Consider the following 23293-nt stretch of genomic DNA (forward strand, 5'->3'; position numbering starts at 1 on the left):
TGCCTTCCATCATCTAATGAGAAAAAAAAAATATATATATATATATTATATATATATATATACACACACACACACACACAATACACACACACTATACACACACACACATATACATATAAATAACAAGTACATAGAAAGAATAAATGCCACACTTGAGGGAAAAAAACACCAGGCTATGGCCATTCAGATGAGGGAGAGAGAGTCTTTCATTTGAGGGTTTCAATTGCGCCATGACAGATGGGTAGGACTTGGACATGAGACTGACAAGTGACTAAACCGCCAGAGCATTTTCACACATCAAAAAGATTGCTGACATTTTCTGCTTGGTAAGTTTTCGAGAAATACTTGAGAAATAAGTTTAAAGACCATATTATGATATAGTTCATTAGAACTTGGTAATACTAAAAGTCCCCTATTCTACTCCAACTGTGAACATTAATCTTGACTGGGTTTCTCCTTCATCAAGTTTGCTAGATCTGAAAGGCATCACTAGTGTGTGAGGATCTCATTCCATTAACAACACTGTTTCTCCTGTATTCACTCCCTCCCTTGTCCTTCTCATCAACAAGCTCTAACCTATCTCAGTCTCAATGATAATAAACACCTCTTACATATATTTCTAACCATCCTAAAAATTCCCAAGACATGTAAATCTTGTTTTTTTCTACTGCCTCACTCCTTACTCCTCACACTCACCCTAATCTGAATTTTCACATACACCCAACCACTATCAACAACCATAAAACTGACTAAATGCCAACTATGCCACCAAATCCAATAAATGCACAAATGATTGTTCACTCACCTGGGCATCTGGGGGACAACTCTATCTCCAGCCTCTTTGAACCACTCTCTCTTAGCTTCCTTTGTATGTCACTCTACTGCCCAAAATTAAACACCAAATTTCCTCTTAGGTCTATCCAATTCACTCTCCTCAGATCACTAAACTCAACAGAGAGAGAGAAAGAGAGAGAGAGAGAGAGAATCTTATGTACTCCATATAATCAAATATCCTTTATATTACAATAATGTCTAATTTTGTTCCACCATTCAGGAACCAAGATTTCACACTGTCTACTTGAGACCTCCATTTTGATGTCTTACATATATCTCAAAATTGGCCCAATTACTTTATCTCCTCAACCTTTTTCTCCATCAGTGCTCCTCATCTCAGTAAGGGTGTCATTATACATGTAGTTGCTTGTGCTAGAAATGTGGAAACAACCTTGAGAGCTCCCAGTCTCTTAAGTCCTGTATCTGCTCAATCACTGAGTTTATCAATTCCACCTTCTAAAAAATTTCCATATCTAGCCACTTCATCTCCACTGCTACCTCTCAAATCAAGGTATCTTCCCTCTCCCCATACTAACATGATATTCTCCCAAAGGCCTTCACACATTTATCCAGCCTCCTTCCATATCATTTTCTATACTACAACTGGAGTGATCATTTAAAAACCCAAATAATGTCATTTCCATGTATAAAACCCTTCAAGAGCTTCCAACTGAATATATCTTTACTCAGGTTTCCAAGAGTCTTCATGGTCTTTTACAATGGCTAAAATTTAAAAAAAGGCCAGGTGCAGTGGCTCACTCCCAGCACTTTGGGAGGCCGAAGTGGGAGGATCACCTGAGGTCAGGAGTTCAAGACCAGCCTGGCCAATGTGGCAAAACCCCATTTCTACTAAAAATACAAAAATTGGCCAGGCATGGCAGCACATGACTATAGTTCTAGCTACTCAGGAGGCTGAGACAGGAGAATCTCTTGAACCCAGGAGAAGGAGGCGGCAGTGAGCCGAGATCACGCCACTGCACTCCAGCCTGGGTGACAGAGGATATTGTGTCTCAAAAAAAAAAAATGGTAGGCAGGGCAACACCAAGTGCTGGTGAGGATGCAACACAATTGAAACTCTTATACTGCTTATAGAAATGCAAAATTAAACAGCTATTTCGGAAAACAGTTTGGGAGTGTCTTTTTTTTTTTAGATGGAGTTTCAGTCTGTCACTCAGGCTGCAGTGCAGTGGCACGATCTCAGCTCACTGCAACCTCTGCCACCCGGGTTCAAGCGATTCTCTTGCCTCAGCCTCCCGAGTAGCTGGGATTACAGGTGCCTGCCACCACACCTGGCTAATTTTTGTAGTTTTAGTAGTAACAGGGTTTCACTATCTTGGTCAGGCGAGTCTTGAACTCCTGCCCTCGTGATCCACGGGCCTCGGCCTCCCAAAGTGCTGGGATTACAGGTGTGACCCACCGTGCCCGGCCAGGAGTGTCTTATAAAGGTAAACACATACCACACAACCAAGCAGTCCCTCTGCTGGATAGTTACCCAAAAGAAATGAAAATCTGTGTTCACACAGAAGCCTGGAGGCAAATATTTAAAATGGCTTTATTCATAATTGTCCTCAACTGGAAAAAAAAAACACTAAAATATCCTTCACCCGGTGAATGACTAAACAAACTGTGTATGCAATGGAATAATAAACGGAAATAAAAGAGAACCAGCGGCCGGGCGCGGTGGCTCACGCCTGTAATCCCAGCACTTTGGGAGGCCGAGGTGGGCGGATCACCAGGTCAGGAGATCGAGACCATCCTGGCTAACACGGTGAAACCCCATCTCTACTAAAAATACAAAAAAATTAGCCAAGCATAGTGGCGGGCACCTGTAGTCCCAGCTACTCGGGAGGCTGAGGCAGGAGAATGGCGTGAACCCGGGAGGCGGAGCTTGCAGTGAGCCGAGATTGCGCCACTGCACTGCAGTCTGGGCCACAGGGCGAAACCCCGTCTCAAAAAAAGAAAGAAAGAAGGAAAGAATAGAGAACAAGCTACTGCTACACACAGCAACACAAATGAACCTCAAATGCAATATGCTAAATCAGGGGTCAGCAAATTATAGTCTTCAGCCCAAATCTGGCTGCTCCCTGTTGTAAATAAAGTTTCACTGGAAGATAGCCACATCCAATCATTTATGTGTTGTCCATGACTGTAATAGCAGAGCTGAATAGTTGCATCAGAGACTGTACGGCCTGCAAGCCTAAAACATTTACTTTCTGGCTCTTTAAAGAAAAGTCTACTAATCGCTGCACTAAGCAAAAGAAGCCAGATTCAGAAGTCTACATACTATATGATTCCAGTACTTCTGTTTATATCATGTTCTGTACAAGCAAAGTACAGAATCGGAAAACAGATCAGTGGTTGCCAGGGTCTGGCAATGGGGGTACAAGGACTGACTACAAAGGGCATGAAAGAATGGGGAGGATGATAGGAATGTTCTACAGCTTGATCATGGTGCTCATTACATACCTGTATGCACTTATCAAAACTCACAGAATTGCAAATTATAATGGGTAAATTTTACTGTACTTTATACTACAAATTATACCTCAATACACTTGACTTCAAAAAAAAATAAGTGAAAAAAAAATGATAAGTGAATTATGTAAAGAGCATTTATGTGCCAGACATTATTTTAAGGGTTTTGCTTTTTTTCTACTCATTTAATCCTTACAATAACTATATGAGTTAGGTACTACTATGATCTTCATTTGACAGAACTATCTGAGACACAGAGAAGTTAAGCAATTGGTCCGTAAGTACACAGCAGGTTCATGGTAGAACTGAAAACTGAACTTAGCCTGGCAACAGGGACTAAGTGTTATACTACTACACCACTCTGACACCACATATAATTTGAGGAAAAAAAATTTAAAAAGCAGACTAAGTAGTTATAATAGAGTGAGATATAACTAGCTGTCAAATCTAGAAAGTAGTTTGTTTGGTGTAGTTTTGTTTTGAAGGTTTTACTGAACAGTCCCTCCAAAATATTTTTTAAAATATACAGCACTATTAAGGGTAATTTGTTTACTTTCTGACACTACTTTTAAAATAACATTTTATTCTTGTTTACTTTTTTCATAAACGCTGGAAAGTGTTGCAACTGAGAAGCTAAGTACCATGTTTATTTTAGAGGCAGTAAACACAGCCTAAGGCCCTACTTACAATTATGACAGGAAAAAGACTCATTTTGGCTTCATATGGTTTTGAGTCACAAAAACACATCTGCACTCTACCTTTCCCAGACTATGTTGATTGAGGGGAAATAAAAAGCAGAAAAGCAGCAAGAATAAAACAGGTAACAACATGCTTTAAGACAAGAGGGCTTTGGGTTCCAAATCTTCCTAGATTTGCCTTCCCTTTGTTCACCCTCCTTTCTAAGGCAGTTTGATTACACAGGAATTCGGGATACAGAGTTAACTGAAGGATTGATCCAGAGGTTCTAGAAGAAGCCCTGGAACGGCCACAGGCCCTATATTAGCTGGGAGACCAAAACCCTGTGTCAGGGAGAAGGGGTGGTGGGAGGGAAGAAAGGAGGGGAGGGGAGAGAAGGAAGGAGGGGAGGGGACAGGAAGGGAGAGGAGAGGAAGGAAGGGGAAGAGAGGGGAGGAAAGAGGGAAGGAGAGGGGAGGGGAGGAAGGAGGTAAGGGGAAGGAAGGAAGGAGGGGAGCAGAGGGGAGGGGAGGAAAAAAGGAAGGAAGGAAGGAAGGAAGGAAGGAAGGAAGGAAGGAAGGAAGGAAGGAAAAAATCCTATGTCCTGAGGAAATCCTGGGCCCACCATCATTTATTCATCCAATCAGTATTTTGTGGAGGCCTTCAAGGATTCTATAGCCCAGGGAACAAAACAAAAAGATAAAGAAGCAGTTATAACATTGTTTAAAGGTGGATATTCAAATAGAGAAGAGGATACAAGAGCCACAGGAGTCACCTCTTATCCAAACCCGAGAAGGCTTCTTGGAACATGTAGCTAAACCAAGTAGAGAAAAAGTAATAGGCATTAGCTGGGTGACAAAAACCAGGAAAGGAAGTGGGAAGAGCATGTGTTAAAACCAGAAGTCGCACTAGAATGTTTTCTCTGCTTAGCACACTACTTTCTTAAAAACCATATCATACATCCAATATTTTTAAATTGCTATATTTCACATCTAAATCAGAATTTCTATCTGAGATAAATCTGCTAAAACTGAGTAGCAGCTGCCATCCTTAGGCAGGGCTTGTGCGCTCTTGTTAGTCCAGGATTCCTGCTCACTGGCTTCACACTTGTACCTCATCACTTTATCCCCTGTAGGCATATGAGTTCATCAACCTTGGCTTAAAGACAGGAACAACTCCAGCTCTATCAAATTCAGGATCAATTCCCTAATTCAGCCATTGAAGCCAAAAGAGAGGAGAGCCCAACACACAAAACAAACTGCCTTTTGCCTAGCATAATTCCAACCACAGCTCCCAAACACAGAATTTTTATCTTGGTGGACTTGGGAGAATATCTAATATTCAATAATACTTTGATGTTATTTCTATTATATTTAATTATGGGAGAAGTAGATTTTTTTTCAACGTGTTAACCAATTTTCATCTACATTTTAGAAAGATAAAATTCCTTCAGCATTCTGATAGCAAATATACAGGTTTTGTCAAGAGACTCACATGAACACCCACAAAGAACTGAAAGCCAAGTTCACAATCTTTGATAGTTTACATCCCAGAGAACGTTCACCCTGAACAGGATTCAGAATGAGATCAGTTTTACTATGTCTGTACATCATTAGACTTGCAAATTAAAAAAAAAAAAAAACCCCTAGACATTTGCAACTTCAGGTGAGACCAAAAACGAGATCTAATAATTAGTGTCTATTTCTGAAAGAAGTGCATATTTAAAGACCACAGGCAATTAACAACCAGGTTGTCCTGTAATCATGTACAGTAATAATTGGAGTATAAAGTAGGGTCTCATGCAAATCATCTCAGACTGCAACCATCACCCTCTCCCATAATATATGATTCGATCAATGGAATCGTTAGATTTAAGGGAAACTGCTTCCTGCTTTTTGTCAATAAAAAAGACTAACCATATTTATATATTCCTAAAAGGAAAATACAACAAGCAGCTCCTCACAGGGAATCTTAAGATGTTTTAATGGCCTTTATTCACTTCCTGAATCACTTTGTGATTCTAAAAACTGACTTTTTTTTTTTTTGCACTTACATGAGAGTAAGCAACATTTCTCAGTGTAAACACATTCAGTGAGGGATTCATGATCACTCTGTAGATAGAGTTGCCAATGGTTACACTGTCATCTCCACTGGGGTCCTCACAAAAGAAAAAAAGAGGAGCCCATCCTTCTGGGGTAGCTGGGAATGAAGGTCTAGTTCACCTTGAAGGTATTGTCCAGATTTTAAGTGACTGTGATTCCTTTGAGAAATCACACAGAAGGTCTTTTAATAGCAATTAGAAAATACCCAAACATTTAAATTATAAAACTTTTTATAGCTAAAAAGTGAGGAAAATCCCTTGGCTCTGTCTGAATATATGTGCTTCAAATAAGTTAACAACATAATTGACTATATGAGCTGAGATTTGGGAGATAAGTTTTATTGGTTTTCAAATAAATATTTTGAAAACAGAATATGTGCTTGCTTTTCAACTCTGACGGCTCACTGAAAGTCAGAGGACCTGGAGAGTAAGCCTGAGGTTGGGGTAGATAGAGAAGGAAGAAGAAATAGAACCATTAGTTGCCTAGAAGCTGTCAGCTCACACCCCTGACATTAGCTCGTTAGGTGTCATTCACACTCCGCAGAGAAAGGAGGAATCTTTTGACCAGTGAGGAAACCTTTAGTTATCCCTTGAGCAAGTAATTAAAAGAATCAAAATTTGATCCCAGGTTTGACTCCAAATCTCATGTCCTCAGCTCTGCTAAGTCATCTTTGCCTGTATGTGTGGGTCACTTGGGCCTCTAGATCTGCCCGCCTTTCTGGCATCAGCAATGCAGAACTGTTGATGGCAGTCAGTGAGATCAGGAGTCCTAGGGCATCTGCCTCACCTAAAGCCAACCACACTGGGCAGTTAAGTTGTCACACAGAATTCTATGAAATAGCACTTTTTTTTTTTTTTTTTTTTTTGAGACAGAGTCTCACTCTGTTGCCCAGGCTAGAGTGCAGTGGCATGATCTTAGCTCCAAGGTGCAACCTCCACCTCCTGGGTTTGTGCAATTCTCTTGCCTCAGCCCCCCAGTAGCTGGGATTACAGGCACCCACTACCACACCTGGCTAATTTTTGTATTTTTAGTAGAGGCGGGGTTTCGCCATGCTGGCCAAGCTGATCTCAAGCTCCTGACCTCAGGTGATCTGCCTGCCTTTGCATCCCAAACTGCTGGGATTACAGGCGTTAGCCGATGCACCCAGCCAGCACTTTTTCTTAATAATCACCCTAAAGCATCTGGAAGTAGATCCAGAAGTGAAAGAGGGCTCAGTCTTTCCCCATCCCTCTCAGGTGAATAAAATGATGCCCAACTGAGCCAACCAGCCAGTTCCAAGCTTTACAATCTAGATGGCCTTCAGCTACATTTTAACCTATGTTCAAAAATACATTTTGGCCAAATTTATAATGCATATTTGTCATTTCTCTGTGAATTATTTCATCAAATATAAATATAATTTTTCTGGTTGGTACTCACTATCATACAATTAGTTTACAGAAATTCTTTGTTGAAATCACAAATTACAAAACAAGTAAAGTAAAACTGGAATTGCCTAACTTCTGTTTAAATAATCTATTTCTAAAACTACCTAAAAGATGCTTTCCTAGCATAAACATAATTTAACTATTAAGCTGAAGGATGGGGAGTGGAGAGAGGGAAGCTAAAGGACTCTCCCCAAAGCATTTATAGAAAGTTTCCTCCGTCTACAACATCCCTAAAAAGTTTTTAAAGAGGCCTTAAAATGAATAAATAGTTGAAAATGAAATGCAAAGTCAAATCAAAATGAATGTCAATGTTGCTCAGTTAGCAACAGCCTAGCAGCTCACCAGCTGTCAACGTTAATCATAGCTCAGTCGTTGACTCACTGAGTGACCTATAGAAGTACAGTTAACCTCACTGATTTTGTATGCCAGCAACAAAATAGCATCACAAACTCCTCGAAGGCCTGATGTGAGTTATAACTCAAAGATATTGCCATGGCCCCACTTTGGGGGCTAAGTGTTAAATAAAAACCAAAATTATAAGGAAGATGATAGGATGCTCTTCAGAGAACATTTCCAGCTCTGTCTGCATAATTTTAGTGCTTTGATGAAACATGTCTCTGAAAAAAACAGTTAACCATATAGAGTAGTTAAGAATAGTTTCAACTGGCCTTATCTAAAATACAGATTATTCAGAATCCTCATCAAGCTTTAGATATCAGACACATTCCCACAAATTTAGTTATATTTCTAAGAGAAAAACAGTTCTTCCAGGAATCCATGCATAGGGTTCTAAATAAGAGAGGCAAATGAATGATACAGTCTTTGGCATAACCCTAACAATAAAATTCTCATCGAAAGAAATATAGCTCATTTGTCCACCAGATTAGAAACTAAATTCAAGACACATATGTAATGGCTAAATGTTTAACAAAACTTTTTCTCTTCTTCCAGAGAACACTCCCATACAGTGGAGTAGAAATGGTCCAGTGGGGTGAGATCCCTATAGCATGGCAGACCCACTAGAATAAAGAGACATAGGTCCCTGGGTAATTGCAGGAAATAGGTTCCCCTGGGTAATTGCAGGAAAAAGGTTCCCCATCTATCCACATTGAACTGTAATGTGAGCAACAAATAAACGTGCATTATGATAAGCCACTGAGCTTTGAGGATTGGTTATTATACCAATTAGCTCACTTCAATTAATACACAAGTTTGAGATATGCTTAGTTTTACAACCCAAGATTTACAACTCGCCTACATTGCATACAGTCCATACACAATAGAGAATGGACTATGAATGGGTGAGGCATCATCATTTACAAAAACAAAAATTAGGAAATACATCCATACAGACAACATCTCAAAAGGACAGATCATCAAATGCAAGCCCTAGAAAGCCACGGTGCAGAGACATTTCCACCTTCACATTTGACATAACGCTGATGGCCCTTTAAGCAAACAGGTAGCTTATGGCTCAACCATGAGTTCCTTCTTCTACCATCAGAAATGGCCATTTTAGTTGATTTTAACATTTAGGTGGGAACTACAGTGTTAGATATCCTATGAAGAATGTATTCACAATAGCCAAAATATGGAAACAACCTAAATGCCATTCATCAACAGACGAATGAATAAAGAAATGTAGTATATACATAAAATGGTATATTATTCAGCCTTAAAGAAGAAGAAAGAAGTCCTGACATTGCTGACAACATAGATAGCCCTGGAGGACATTATGCTAAGTGAAATAAGCCAGACACTGAAAGGCAAATACTATATGATCTCGCTTATATGTGAGAGTTAAAATAGTCAAACTCATAGAAGCAGAGAATAAAATAATGGTAAGCAGAGGGTGGGTGGGTGGATGTTGAGCAAGGGGTACAGAGTTTCAGTTATGCTCAAGGAAATAATTGGATTTTTGTTGTTGTTGTTATTGTTGAGATGAAGTCTCACTGTGTTGCCCAGGCTGGAGTGCAATCTCGGCTCACTGCAACCTCCATCTCCCAGGTTCAAGTAATTCTCCTGTCTCAGCCTCCTTTGTAGCTGGGATTATAGGTGTCCACCACCATGCCTGGCTTTTATATTTTTAGTAGAGATGGGGCTTTTCTATGTTGGCCAAGCTGGTCTCAAACTTCTGATTTCAGGTGATCTGCTGCCACAGCCTCCCAAAGTGCTGGGATTACAGGCATGAGCCACCATACTCAGCCATCAAGGGAAGAATTTTAAAAAGCAACATTATTCTGCCATCAACAGGTACAGGAAAAAAAAAACAATAATAAAAACTATTTAGGAACATTCGTTTTTATAGCACTTCCTAAGGTTTCTTTAAAGAGAAAGACTGGGACTGGCCTCACGCCTGTAATCTCAGCTCTTTGGGAGACCGAGGCGGGCAGATAACCCTAGGTCAGATGTTCAAGACTAGCCTGGTCAACATGGCGAAATCCCGTCTCTACTAAAAAATACAAAAATTAGACGGATGTGGCAGTGGGCGATTGTAATCCCAGCTACTTGGGGGACTGAGGCAGGAAGAATTGCTTGAACCTGGGAGACAGAGGATGCAGTGAGCCAAGATCGCGCCATTGCACTCCAGCCTAGACACTGTCTCAAAAAAAAAGTGGCGGGGGGCGGGTGGTGGAAAGATTGCTTACAAACCTATGCAACATGCCTCTGTAGATAGAATATTGTTTACTCAGGGAGAGCAAGAAAGTCTAGTAGCCTGAATTGACTTACAAAGTTAAAAGCAATCTGGTAATAAAAAAGAAAAAAAAAGAAAGCAAATGTGTCATGGGATAGTTTCAGCTACAGCTACATCAACACTCAGGAAGAGTTATACTGATTTCAAACCCACAGATCCTCCTTAGTTCAAGAACCTGAAGAATGTTTCTAATTGAGGTTAAATTATCGAAGATGTTAAGGGTGTTCAAAAGATAAAAAAATTGTTACCTTCAAACAAAGAAACTGCTGAAAACAATGCTTAACTGGAATTTTGTAATTTAAATTGTATATTTTTTTCCTGCAGATGCCACAAGATTAAATTGTTTCTTAACTGACATCATATCTTAGATACTATGCTTATGATTTTGATTTCTCTTTAATCAATACTCTTTTGAACTTCAAGTTTCTCTACCCTCTATCAGTTTATCTGTTTAGTCATCAAGATAAGCAAAAGTGTGCCAACCAAAAGTTCGGCTGTTTTTTAAACTCTGATGTTACATCTTTCTTATTATGCCTGACAAGGCTAGGTCTACTTCAAATGTTCATATCCTACCTCAGGGGAAGGGAAAGAAGGATAGCAGATGCTGAAGACCTGCTATGTGCTAGGTACTGTGATCACTGATTTGTATGTATTGACTTAGTGCTTGGCAGAGAAAAAAGCCTGTGAGTAAAGTGACATTATCCTTACTTTATGAAGAAATTGGAATTCTGAAAATTTGTATAACCTGCATACAACAGGGTCACCAAAACCCAGTCACACTCATATAACAGACACATTCAAGAGGCTAAATATTGCTTTATTTGGGGTCTATTCAAATCAATCCTAAAGTAGATCTTATTTTGACTAGAGTTGATCATTCTTTTTTGTTATTTTTGTTTTTTTTGTTTTGTTTTGTTTTTTGCTTCTTGTCTAATCTTATCTTTTGCTACTGACTTTAAAACGTTTGAGTCATTGGTACTATTAATCAAAAAGCACTACTTTGTTAGAACTCTTACAAATAAGATATGGAGAGGGAGAGACTGAAATTACAAGTTAAAACAATGTTCTCAAAATTCCTGTTGATTTTAATTATCCATGCATCACTTTGCCTCTCATTAGCATAAATATTTTTCCTCCTGGGTTTTGCTGACACTAACAAAGGTGGTATAGGCTTACCTGTATTTCAACTCACCTAACACATCACTGTTATCAGGGTTTTTTTCATATTCCCTTAATTAACACATATAACAGAGTGAACTATAGTATTTCCTAAGCCACCCACAAGCATAGAGAATTGATGTCTCTTACAAAGTGAGAGGCCATTTTGCAAATCATGAAGATCCTGTCATCAACACCTATTACAATATCAACATGCTCGAACATCATGACTTTGGGAAAGGAGAAATTAGTTTAATTGCATTCCATTTCAAGCTACAATGATACATGAAAATTCAGATTTACCTCCCCCCAAAAAAGTTAAGAGTTTTTTTCCCTAACATTACCTGTTTTTTAAAAAAAATGTTTCACCACATAATTCCAATAAATGGCATTGATATTAATTTATCAAAGAGACTATATTCATGTAACTTTTTAGCAACATATCAGTTATATAAATCAAGTATGCCATAATTCATATAAGCCTACATAGAAAAAAAAAAAAAAGAAACAGTGGGAAATTCAAGGAACTTCTTATAACGAGAGGTTAAGTCAACAATTGGGGTTGATCTTCTTGCTCATCCTCAGATCAGGAAGCATGGAGAAAGGAAAACAGAAGAGTGTTGGTATACCTCTCTTTGAGTCATTCTCCTATAACCTAAAATGAAGGATGTATACCATTTGCTACTAATTCCAAAAGTTTTAACAAAGTATTCCTGAATGCAAGGTCTCCAGTGACAAGAGCAACTTGCTTTCTGAGTACAACCACACTTTATATTCATATCTTTTCGGAATCTCATAAGAGGTAACACTTTTTGAAAGCTTCCTATGTTCCAGGAACTGTCCCAGGCTTCGCTGCTTTTTAATAAACCTATGAAGGAAGTACCACTGTTATCCCTATTTTATAGAAGGGAGAAAATGAGGCTGCAAGAATTTAAGAAAATCACCTATAGTCACTTAGCTATTAAGATATAGAACTAGCTGTTTACAATAGCCAAGATATGGAATCAACCTAAATGTCCATCAACAGATGACTGGATACAGAAAATGTGGTATATGTATGCATGATGGAATACTATTCAGTTATTAAAAAGAATGAAATAGGCCGGGCACAGGAGTTCAACACCAGCCTGAGCAATGTGGCAAGACCCCATCTCTATTAAAAAAAAAAAAAAGAAAGAAAGAAAAAGAATGAAATCCTGTCATTTGCAACAACACGGATGAGCCTGGAGGACATTATGTTACGTGAAATAAGTCAGGCACAGAAAGATAAATACTTCATGTTCTCACTCATATCTATGGGCTAAAATAAATTGAGCTCATACAAATAGAGAGTAGAATTGTTAGTATTAAAAGCTGGAAAGGGGGTGGGGGAAGACAGGGAGAGGCTGGTTAATACAGATGGAATAAGTTCTAGGGCTTTGTAACACTATAGGCTGAATATGGTTAACAATAATTTAGTGTATATTTTCAAAAAGCTAGAAGAGAGGATTTTTAATGTTCACAAGACAAAGAAATGATCAATGTTTTAGGTGATGGATATGCTAATTACCTTGATTTGATCATTACACATTGTATACATGCACAGAAATATCATTGTGCATTCCATAAATATGCACAATTATGACATGTCGAATAAAAATAAAGGGATAAATATGTAAATAAATAAAGGTAAGGAAACATACCCAAAAAAAGAAAAGTACAGCTAGGTGTTAGATGCAGGCAGTCTGCAGAGACTGCTCCAAAGATCACGCTCTTGGCCTTTTTGTTCTGTTGCTTATGAATGGCACACCAATCAATGAGAATTTCTCACTTCCCTGATTCTAAGAAGATCATTCCTCTCATTAAAAAGAGACCTTGAGAGGAATGATCGTCTTAGAATCAGGGTGCCTGTAATCCCAGTTACTTGGGAGGCTGAGGTAGGAGAATCACTTAAACCCAGGAGGCGGAGGTTGCAATGAGCTGAGATCATGCCACTGCAGTTCAGCCTGGGCAACAAGAGTGAAACTCCATCTCAGGGAAAAAAAAGAGAGAGAGAGAGAGAGATCTTGATTTCCATATTCTGAGGCCCACTCCTTGCCTATTTATGGTGCAGGGGGGAAAAAAATTTTCACATCCGGGCTTTGAGAAAGCTCTCAGTGGTTCTCAAGTTTTACCTCGGCTCACAAAGCCACCACACCTTCAGACCAGGTCATGGAAGGAACAAACCTAGAATGTGTTATGTGAGCAAGACCACTCTTCTGACCTGAATAGATTTTTGTCATATCAACCACATCACTGGGGTTAAAGAAAAGCCCACATCATCACATAAATTTTTCCAGTTAGGACCTAGAAGGTATGAAATAAACGTTAACTTAAAAAAAAAAAGTTTTAAACAGTGCCGTTGGACTATAATGAAAAAAGACTAGGGTAGGCCTGTGTGAAATCCCTGTACTCCTTCCCACCCTATTCTTGTTTCATTCTCCCTGGCCACTCCCATCCCAAACTTCTCTTCTTCCTGAGGACTCCTCATGCAGCCCTGACTTTAATGCTGTCTACTTCTGTTGCTCAAGAAGGTTTACTTGTTCTAAAAGTATCCCATGAACCCTTTTCCTAATTTAAATTTTCCTCTTCATCTACTCCATTCTCCCACCAGCCTGGAATTAGAAAAAGGAGACTCCTCTATGAAGTGCTACTTCCTTTCACTAGACCTTAGACTAGATAAGATGACCTCCAAATTTCAACTAGAAGTTTATTATTAAACCAACCTATACTAAATAGTGAATCACAATCAACTTGATCTAAAAAATCTCCACACCACCAGAGAGGTGTCTGCTTGCTCCATTCCCAGTGGGGTTGGAGTTGGTTTCTTTGAGTGGTAAAATGTTTATATTGCAGTACTAAGACTCTTGTTCCTTGGCATACGGCTGGTCTGGGGAGAAGAAAACTCAAGCTCCCTTTGTGGAAACTTTGTCACCTGCTTATGGGTGGAAAATCAAGAAAAGGGGACAAGAAAATGAAGAGGAAGCCACTCTAAGACCACGCTAAAAGCCCTCAGATGCTTAACTGAGGAAGGCCTGGAATGTGGATGTTATCTGGCCACAAACCTCCTTCACTGGAGGTGGACACAAGCAAAAGAAGTCAGCCAACCTTCATCTCCTTTCCTCATCAACTTCCTTGTTGGAATTGAAGATTTAGGCTGCCCAGCTCCAAAAGAAAAATAATGATAATAATTGCCCTCTCCTTAGGCTATAACAACCCTCGCATTCCTCTATCTCTTCTAAATCTGACTTGTTTCCCTTAGAAAATAAAAATAATGAACTCTAGAGTTCACTTGGCTCAACAGTGGGCACTATTCATCATTGATAAACATAAGTAATAGCAATGTTAATAATCTGCTTGTATGGAAGAAAAGCCATACTATGCAGTAAATTGAGACAAAAGCATCATTGCTACCACCTCTAACCCCTAACCTGCTCCCAGAAACACCAGTCTCCACAGAGGCCTCTATTCTTCCACCTACAGTGGTTCTGATTCAAGCAACTGCATTCAAGGTAAGTGAAACCACATCTTATTCAATTTCAATCTGTCTTATGTTTAATTAATTTTTAAAGAATATACAATCATTTTCTTTACAAATATAAGGTAATTTAACTATAGAATTGACTCAAAGGTTTTCAGGAGCTGACCTGGCACCTAAACACTCATAGCACTATCTCATCACCAAACATGTTTTAACAATGTACCAACTTTTATATTCAATCCATTTGTATTTAGAATATAGCCCTTGCTTGTATTTCAGGGAAGAAGCTTTGTCCTGGGAGTACCAAATGGGCACAAGCCAGGGGCCAGGAAGACAGAGCATGCAAGAACACAGCAAAATGTGCCAGAACCAAAGTCAATAGGCTGATCTCTAGGACATCAGGAACGTGGGGTTTCCAAACTAACTTATTCTTAATAAAAGGCAGTTTATCAGTTGGAATCTTCCTAGAAAACTAGAAAAAATATAAAAATACAGTAGGTAAATATATCTGTAACAAGCCAATACTTTAAGCATCATTCTGCAGAAAAATGGAGCATACCTAGTCACGTTTAAGGCCCCAGCTTCTACAAACAAAAATGTAGCCAATTAATGTATCTCAAAGGGCAGATTTTTTTTGACTACTGAAGTCAGGAAAATTCCCCCCCAGAATGGCTCTGATTGGCAGATATTTTCTGAGAGAGGACAGCTGAGTTAATGGAGGCCTGTGGTCATTTTATGTCAATGGCTGGAATAGGTTGTTTCCTCTTCTCATTCTTGCTTTTATTTTTTATTTTTGCCAGTCCCTATGGCTACATCGCACCTGCTACCCCCCAAATACATGCTAATGGCAGTATCTTAAAGGGACAGGAATCACCAGAAAAGAAATGCATATAGTTGGATTTCTTATGCAACTCAATGATTGCATATGCCTGTAGTAATTTTTTTCAACAGAACTTGTCAGGTTAAAATTATAAATGACTTCAAGCTGCTGGTATCCATTTCATTTGGCTATTAGGGTGGTCAGGATATCTAACTTAGGAAAGATGAAATGACAAAATGTCCCAGGAATCAATAGGTCTTTATTTTGCCTTGATTTTACTGAATAAAATTCTCCTATAACTTGATGCTTGGGGCCAGAGTCTCTTCTGTTTATTCTATTCTTTAAGATCAATGATTAGAGAGAACTCAAACCAAAAAAAGGGATGAAACAGTGTTACCTAGGTACAAATTTAAGCTATAAACTCTGAAGTAGAACATGCTTACTGTGGTTAAAAGATATAAACCATATATAAATTTAGCAACAACTCATCATATTAGATATCGTGACCTTTGGCATTGGCATTTTTCAGTATCGTTTCAGATAGCACTGGTAAAGATGGCAGAAGTAATCTAATCCCTTAATGCCCATGTCACAAACAGAAGTGCGCTTCTGAAATAGCCTCAGCAGAAGCCACATCTTTTCATACCTGCTTTTAAGGAACCAAGGCAATTTTTTAAAAGAAATAGTACATTGAGCATGATCAGTGGATGAGGAAGAGTTTCAATACCAAGTCAGTGAATTAACAACACCATTGTATGTATCAAAACTCCACTATGCACCTAATAAATATGTATAATGATTATGTGTCAATTAAAAAAATAAAAACTGCAACATACATGCATTGAGAGTGATGTCCTCACAGTTCAGAATGCAAAAGAAAGACTAACACTAATCAAAAGACTATTACTAATCAAAAGACTATTCAATATCACCCATCTTTAGCAGGAATCACATAAAAATTGACTTTTTGGGTTTTTTAATGATAAGCCAGCAAACTAATTCTTCTTAATATGTGTTTTTATTTATTTATTTTATTGATTGATTGAGACAGGGTCTCACTTTGTCACCCAGGCTTAAGTACAGTGGCATGATCTCAGCTCACTACAGCCTCCACCTTCCAGGCTCAAGCAATCCTCCCACCTCAGCTTCCGGAGTAGCTGGGACTACAGGTGTACACCATCATGCCCGGCTAATTTTTGTATTTTTTTGTAGAGACAGGGTTTCACCATATTGTCCAGGCTGGTCTCAAACTTCTGGGCTCAAGGGATCTGTCTGCCCTGGCCTCCCAAAGTGCTGGGATTTCAGGTTTGTGCCAGTGAACCCGGCCACAATATGTGTTTTTAAAGTGATCCTCATTCAGGATATGGGATTGCAAGCAATGCGCCTGGCTCTGCCACCTTGTAGCACAAAGAAACAGAAACAAGAGGTATAAGACAAACCATGGCTTAAAGGCAGCCACAAAAATGTATAAAATGAATCACTCAGTTATAAATTGTTTACCAAATTCCTCCACCTTCATCTTTGAGAAAGAAATGCACTACACAGCTAGTATCACAAAATGTCCTAATGACATGGGAGAGGGGGAACAAGAGACTGATATTAACTACTAAGGTGGTTGCCAGCATTTCAAGCCTCAAAAAAGAACAAAGCCATTCAGCAAAATTATTTCCTGGCATCAATTTGAACTATGGGAAGTCACAGTTGTAAGGTAAAGGAAAAAAAAAAAAAGAAAGAAAAGAAACTGAACACTTTATAATATTTGGAAACTTCTTACCAACCCTTATTTTCAGGGCTTTCCTCCATTAAAATTTTTACCTAATACAAAGTAATACTTCATAAGTAACTAAACCTTGAAGAAATAAAACCAGGATTCAGTTGGGCCTTTTCTTTTCCATTTCCTTTCTCAGCTGCCTGCCTTCTAATAAGACAAACTTTTGGCAGGAACATAGAAGGTATCCAGACATTTCAATGAATTAGACAAGGAAAGTCTAAATGAAGAAACCCTGGCACTCATAAATGAAGCAGTCTTTTAAAACCAAAGAGCCAAAACAGAGGCTAAATAATGCTTCCTGAAAAGAAATTCACTTTTAAAAAAGGAGATACACACAGTTCTCCAGGATCATTAAGGCACTGTTCTAAATTAGTATCTTTCAGATCAAACTGAGAAACTTCACAAGTATTTTCTAAACAAAACCGTTAGTGCACACACTCCCCATAGACAGTTCTTTAGCAGATTTAAGTTGCATACTGTAATCAACACAAGTACAGTTACTTACTTGTTTCCTTCTGTAATGAGCAAACTGAGAAAGTCCTAAAACAGTTGCAAGAGCACCTCCTCCAACAAGAATGGTCCCTTTCACTGCCTTTTGAAATGCCATTTCTTAGCCTACAAAGAAAAAAAAAGAAACAAAAAGAAGTTAAATTGGGATAGTTATCGCATAACCATCCCAATAAGAAAAAGACACTGTGTAGATTATGAAACCATGTTAAACTAGAAAAGAAAACATAAAATAAGGAAACTACTAACAAACAAATGTGCATACTGCAACTCAGAAGAAATAGCCAAAAAATTCTAGACAAGGGAATTGATTACATAAAAGTTACTTTCTGATCCGACAGGAATTAAAGAAAGAAAAGCAAATTAAGAGACAACTGAGGATATTTAAACAGTATAAAGTCAAGAGAACTGTGAAAAGAAGTGTCACTGGGTATTTGACAAAACTGCATGCTATACTTGTAAATTTGTTCAACACCTAATCCTCTCCTCAAGGAGAACCAGCAGAAAGAAGTCTTGGGTCACTCAACAGGACAATAAACATCAGCCTGCTTCAGGTTATTTGGCAAGTGTTTAATTCAAATTGTGGTACAACTCCCTTCCCAAGTTTCTCCCTTTCGAATGAAGTTTTCACTACAGCCAAAAGCCAGCACAGGTATATTTCTATCATTGAAAGAGTCAGCTGGGCATGGTGGCTCACGCTCATAATCCTAGCACTTTAGGAGGCCGTGGGGGCGGGCGCCTATAATCCCAGCTACTCAGGAGGCTGAGGCAGGAGAATGGTCTGATCCCAAGAGGCAGAGGTTGCAGTGAGCTGAGATCACGCCACTGCACTCCAGCCTGTGTGACAGAGCTAGACTCTGTCTCCAAAAAAAAAAAGAAAAAAAGGAGTAGACTTTACAGATAAGAAGTCAGAGGTACTAACACCTTAATGCTTTCACAAACTGACCAATTTAACCTGCTGTAATTCCTTTCATTAGGGGAACTTAACAACAAAAAGAAAAGTTTTCTTCTAGCCAGAGTTGCATGACACCAACATTTTAAGAGAAAACCCTCCAGATCAAGCACTCACTGTATATTTGTGCTCACTGTATTTATATTTTTTTCTTTCTCTCATTTTGTAGAGACAGTGTCTGGCTCTGTCACCCAGGCCAGAGTGCAATGGTTCAATCATAACTAACTGTAAAATCAAACTCCTGGGCAAGTGATTCTCCCAAGTAGCTCATACTACCAAGTGCATGCCACCATGCATGGCTAATTTTTCCTTCTTTCTCTCCTTTCTTTTTCTCCTTCCTTCCTTCCCTCCCTCCCTCCCTCCCTCCTTCCTTCCTTCCTTCCTTCCTTTCTTTTCCTTCCTCCCTCCCTCCCTCCCTCCCTTCCTTCCTTCCTCTTTCTCTCTCTTTTTCTTTCTTTTTCTTTTTCTTTTTTTTTTCTGTAGAGACAAAGTCTTGTTATGTGGCCCAAGCTGGCCTAAAGCAATCTCCTACCTTGACTTCCCAAAGTGCTAGGATTACAAACATGAGCCACCCCGCACTCGGCTCCACTACATACTTCTCAAGTTCTGCATTGTCTTAGCTCTTAACTTTCTTTCCTCTCACTTGTTTTCCACTACTGGACTGATAATGGAATTTTCTAAAGTTTTGTTAAGGACTTAAAAATTATTCTTTAACTTTTCAGAAACTAAAAGATTGCATAAAATGAAAATTCCACCAAAAATCCTTTTGTCTGCTTTTACTGTTAAACATAAAAAGATAACCCTGTGTGATCAACTAAAAAAATTTCTAGAGTTGAGTAATTTGACCTGCCTAAGACTTTCCATTCACAAAAGCAGGAAAACAGGGAAGCCACTACCCTATTTCCTTGTAGGGGTGGAGCACTGGCCTGTCTGGACAACATACCTTACATTCCACTGATACCTCCCAACTCAAGAAGATAATTTATTATGAAGGTAGTTTTAACTTGGGATACTAAAAAAAAGTATCTTAACAAAATTATGATACAGTTAAATATTTGGGTCCATATTGAATAAACTGTATCTATTTTCATACTATCCTAAATAAAGAATTGCAATATAGTTGATTCTATAGAAAACTCATTTTAGGATACTATAAATTATATACTGATATGTGGTGGCATTTTTTAAATTTTTTTCTTCTGATCTCATTCTTCCTGACAAACTCCTAAATTCTAAAATTTGTCTTTTTAATTAAGATTTTTCCCAGGATTAGAGCCCAGGAGTTTGAGCTTGCCATGAGCTGCAATTGTGCCACTGCACTCCAGCCTGGGAGAGAGAACAAGATCCTATCTCTAAAAAAAACCTGTAAAGATTCTTACCAGGAAAATATTTCACAGGTATATGTACTCTGCTGCTGGAGGTCTCTTCTTTACTGTCCCTTTGCTACATCAACCATCTTCTCTTTCCCAAATTATGCAGGACAGTTGGTGTATGCTGGCGAGAGACCACCATTTATTATTCAGTCAACCCTAGGCAAAACCTTACATCCTAGGTTGCTGGGATAGTAAAAACCGTAGCTTAGCAGGTACCCAGTTGTCATAGCTCACTATCACCAATCAAGGTACTGCTGTAAACGTTCACATGGGTGCCTATCACACAACAATGGAAACCCTAGCAGCCAGATAGCATGCTATCTCAAGGTTAACTGGGTTCCTCTGACAACTGGAGACAGAGAATAAAGTCCTAGTTCTATTTACTATTTACCTTAAACAATGCACATGCCTGACTCATAGCAGCATGGTGGTCCCTAGGATATGAGTGTTGTGACTGATTGACTTATCACTGCTTCTGTCTTGTTGACAATGTCACTGCTGACCTCACAAAGGATACCACACATCAACATGGCCAACTGAGGAATGTTATATATAACACAGTCAATGAAAATGTTTCATTCTCAGAGGTGTTCATTCAGCCAGTTAAGTTTGAAGCTAGTATTTCCAAATGAGTGGGTCCCTATGTTCCCTGCCTACCTGCTAGTATTGTTTTAATTTGATTTGTCAGAGACAAAAACTTGCAGAGGATATTTTCCTGCATTTTTCCCAATGAGTCACTAATACTATCAAAAAACTACATTCTCATATCATCTTGCAGAGTTAACAATAATATCAACTATAATCAATAAAGAGTTTTCGTTTTCAATAATTTCAAAAGTAATGTATGCTTGGGGCTCATTATTTCTAATGTGATCAAATACTTCTGTATGGTCATTTGGCTAACTCAAAAACAAAGGCAAGAATCAGTCAGTTTATTATTTATTATTTACTATTTACTAGGTAACAGGTACTGCGCTTTTAATTCTTTATACACATCAGCTCATTTCACCCTCACAACATCTAATTTCATAAAAGGGGCAGTGGTAGTTCAGAGGAAATCGGGAATTTCCCCAAAGTCACTGCCTAGTAAGTGAGAAAACAAGACTGAGTTTATGTTTTTGACCCCTGGGTGGTTCTGCCCCCTGCCTTTGGTCTCAAAAGGCAACTTCTCCCCAAAAGCTATACCATATTTTGTTGTCACTCCCAAAAGAAGGACCTATTCTCAAACAATCACCCATATGTTCAGTCCCTTGGCATTTGGGTTAATCTCCAAGGCAATGAAGAAGTCTCTAGAAAAGTATCTACTAGTAATCTTCTGCCAAGTAATGTAAGAACTTTGTTGTAGGGCCGGGCACATTGGCTCACGTCTGTAATCCCAGCACTTTGGGAGGCTGAGGTGGGTGGATCATTTGAGGTCAGGAGTTCAAGACCAGTCTGGCCAACATGCTGAAACCTTGCCTCTACTAAAAATACAAAAATTAGCCAGGCGGTTGAGGCACGCGCCTGTAATCCTAGGTACTCGGGAGCCTGAGGCAAGGGAATTCCTTGAGCCTGGGAGGCGGAGACTGCAGTGAGCCAAGATTGCAGCACTGTACTCCAGTCTGGGCAACAGAGTAAGATCCTGTCTCAAAAAATAAAAAATTTAAAAAAGAACTTTAATGCTGAAAGAATGAAATTTAGAATGATATGCTGTGTCCATATGCTGTGGACAACATGTACCCATTTACCATTGTAAGGAGAAACGTTTTCACAATGATTACAAACAAAAAAAAAAGATTATTTCCTTCTAAGTAACAGTTTTACCAGAAAACTAGCAAAGAAGAGGACCAAAAATATACACAAATCTTTACTAACTTCTGCAATAAATGTTCAAGGAAACCAGAGGGGAAAAAATACTAAAAAATAGAATTAGCTTATTTATCATAGCTTCAAATCCATGTTTTATAGCCTTTTAATTAAATCACATATATGCTGACTCAGGACTGGCTGCTGCATTGACACAGACCAGAGCTAGCGCTAATTCTTGCAAGGAGAACACCATTTGTTTAAGTAAAACCTAAACAAATGGTGCTCAACTAAATATATCTGTGAGATTATCAACTAACTGCCCACAAGGAATTAATAATCTATTTGTAGGATTAAATATCAAAGTGTGTCTTGTAACTCTGAACTCTGTCTTATAACTAGTTGTGCTATACTGTTTTAAATAGCCTGATCAAAAAAAAAAAAAGCAAAGTGCTATATCATTTTAATGTTGCAAGAAACTAACTCTGACTAAAAGAATTAAAGAAGGCTTCGGTGAAGATAGGATTTTGGAGAAGGGTATTGAAGGGGAAAAAAAAGAATTTGGAGGGGAGTGAGTAGGGAACGTTATAGAGAAAGACAATTGGAGGAGAAATAGGAGCATCATGGTACGTTCTAGGCATACAAGTAGTTATCTCGTTCAGCTGGAGATGATGTGCAGCTAGAAATGGGGTTTAAAAAAAAGTCCAGGGGGCAAGAGAGAGGAAGACTGTGTACACATGAAGTAAGATATTTCTAGGATATCCTGTTGGCAATGGGGAGTAGAGGCTGTAGAGTAAGGAAGTAAGATGTTTTGTCTAATGCTCTGTAAAGACTACTCAAGTAGATTTTTGTGTTGAAGCTTACCAAGACAGAGAGACCAATTAGAGGGCAATGAAATAGATCCCATGTGAGAGGAGAGCCTGGTTTAAGGCAACATTAAAGAGTGCAAATCTAGAGGCTGATGTTATGCAAAACTCTCTCAGGACTGCACTCAATTTAGAGAGCATGACAAGACCTGACAACCAATTACAGGAGGCAGCAGGAAGAGACTGAACACAGTAGGCGGTTTTAGTTCGGGCAGCTGGAAAATGGCCCCAACATTTCAATATTAAGATCTAGAAAGAGAAGCAGGCTTAAGGAAGAAGAGAAGCTCAGCTTGCAACTAAGAAAATTTGAGATCTTGACGGAACATCTACTCACAGAAAACAGCAAACAGATGG

At 38.8% G+C, this 23293-nt stretch overlaps 1 protein-coding gene across 5 annotated transcripts in view; it reads right to left on the reverse strand.

Moving 5' to 3' along the window:
* Positions 1–23293, reverse strand: part of GPD2 (glycerol-3-phosphate dehydrogenase 2) — a 154204-nt gene that overhangs the window by 91594 nt on the left and 39317 nt on the right. For 2 of the 5 annotated variants that reach the window (XM_017887037.1, XM_017887036.1), the window contains exon 2: positions 17962–18071. In XM_017887037.1, the coding sequence (XP_017742526.1) occupies positions 17962–18063 (102 nt within the window). In that variant the 5' untranslated portion in view covers positions 18064–18071. Of the gene's footprint in view, positions 1–805; positions 943–17961; positions 18072–20294; positions 20382–20679; positions 20745–23293 lie in introns of those variants that run through there. The other 3 variants (XM_017887038.1, XM_017887039.1, XM_017887040.1) reach the window with 3 other exon arrangements.

Source organism: Rhinopithecus bieti, unplaced genomic scaffold (genome assembly GCF_001698545.2).
Source record: "Rhinopithecus bieti isolate Rb0 unplaced genomic scaffold, ASM169854v2 scaffold_15113, whole genome shotgun sequence".
NCBI classification, from domain to species: Eukaryota; Metazoa; Chordata; class Mammalia; order Primates; family Cercopithecidae; genus Rhinopithecus; species Rhinopithecus bieti.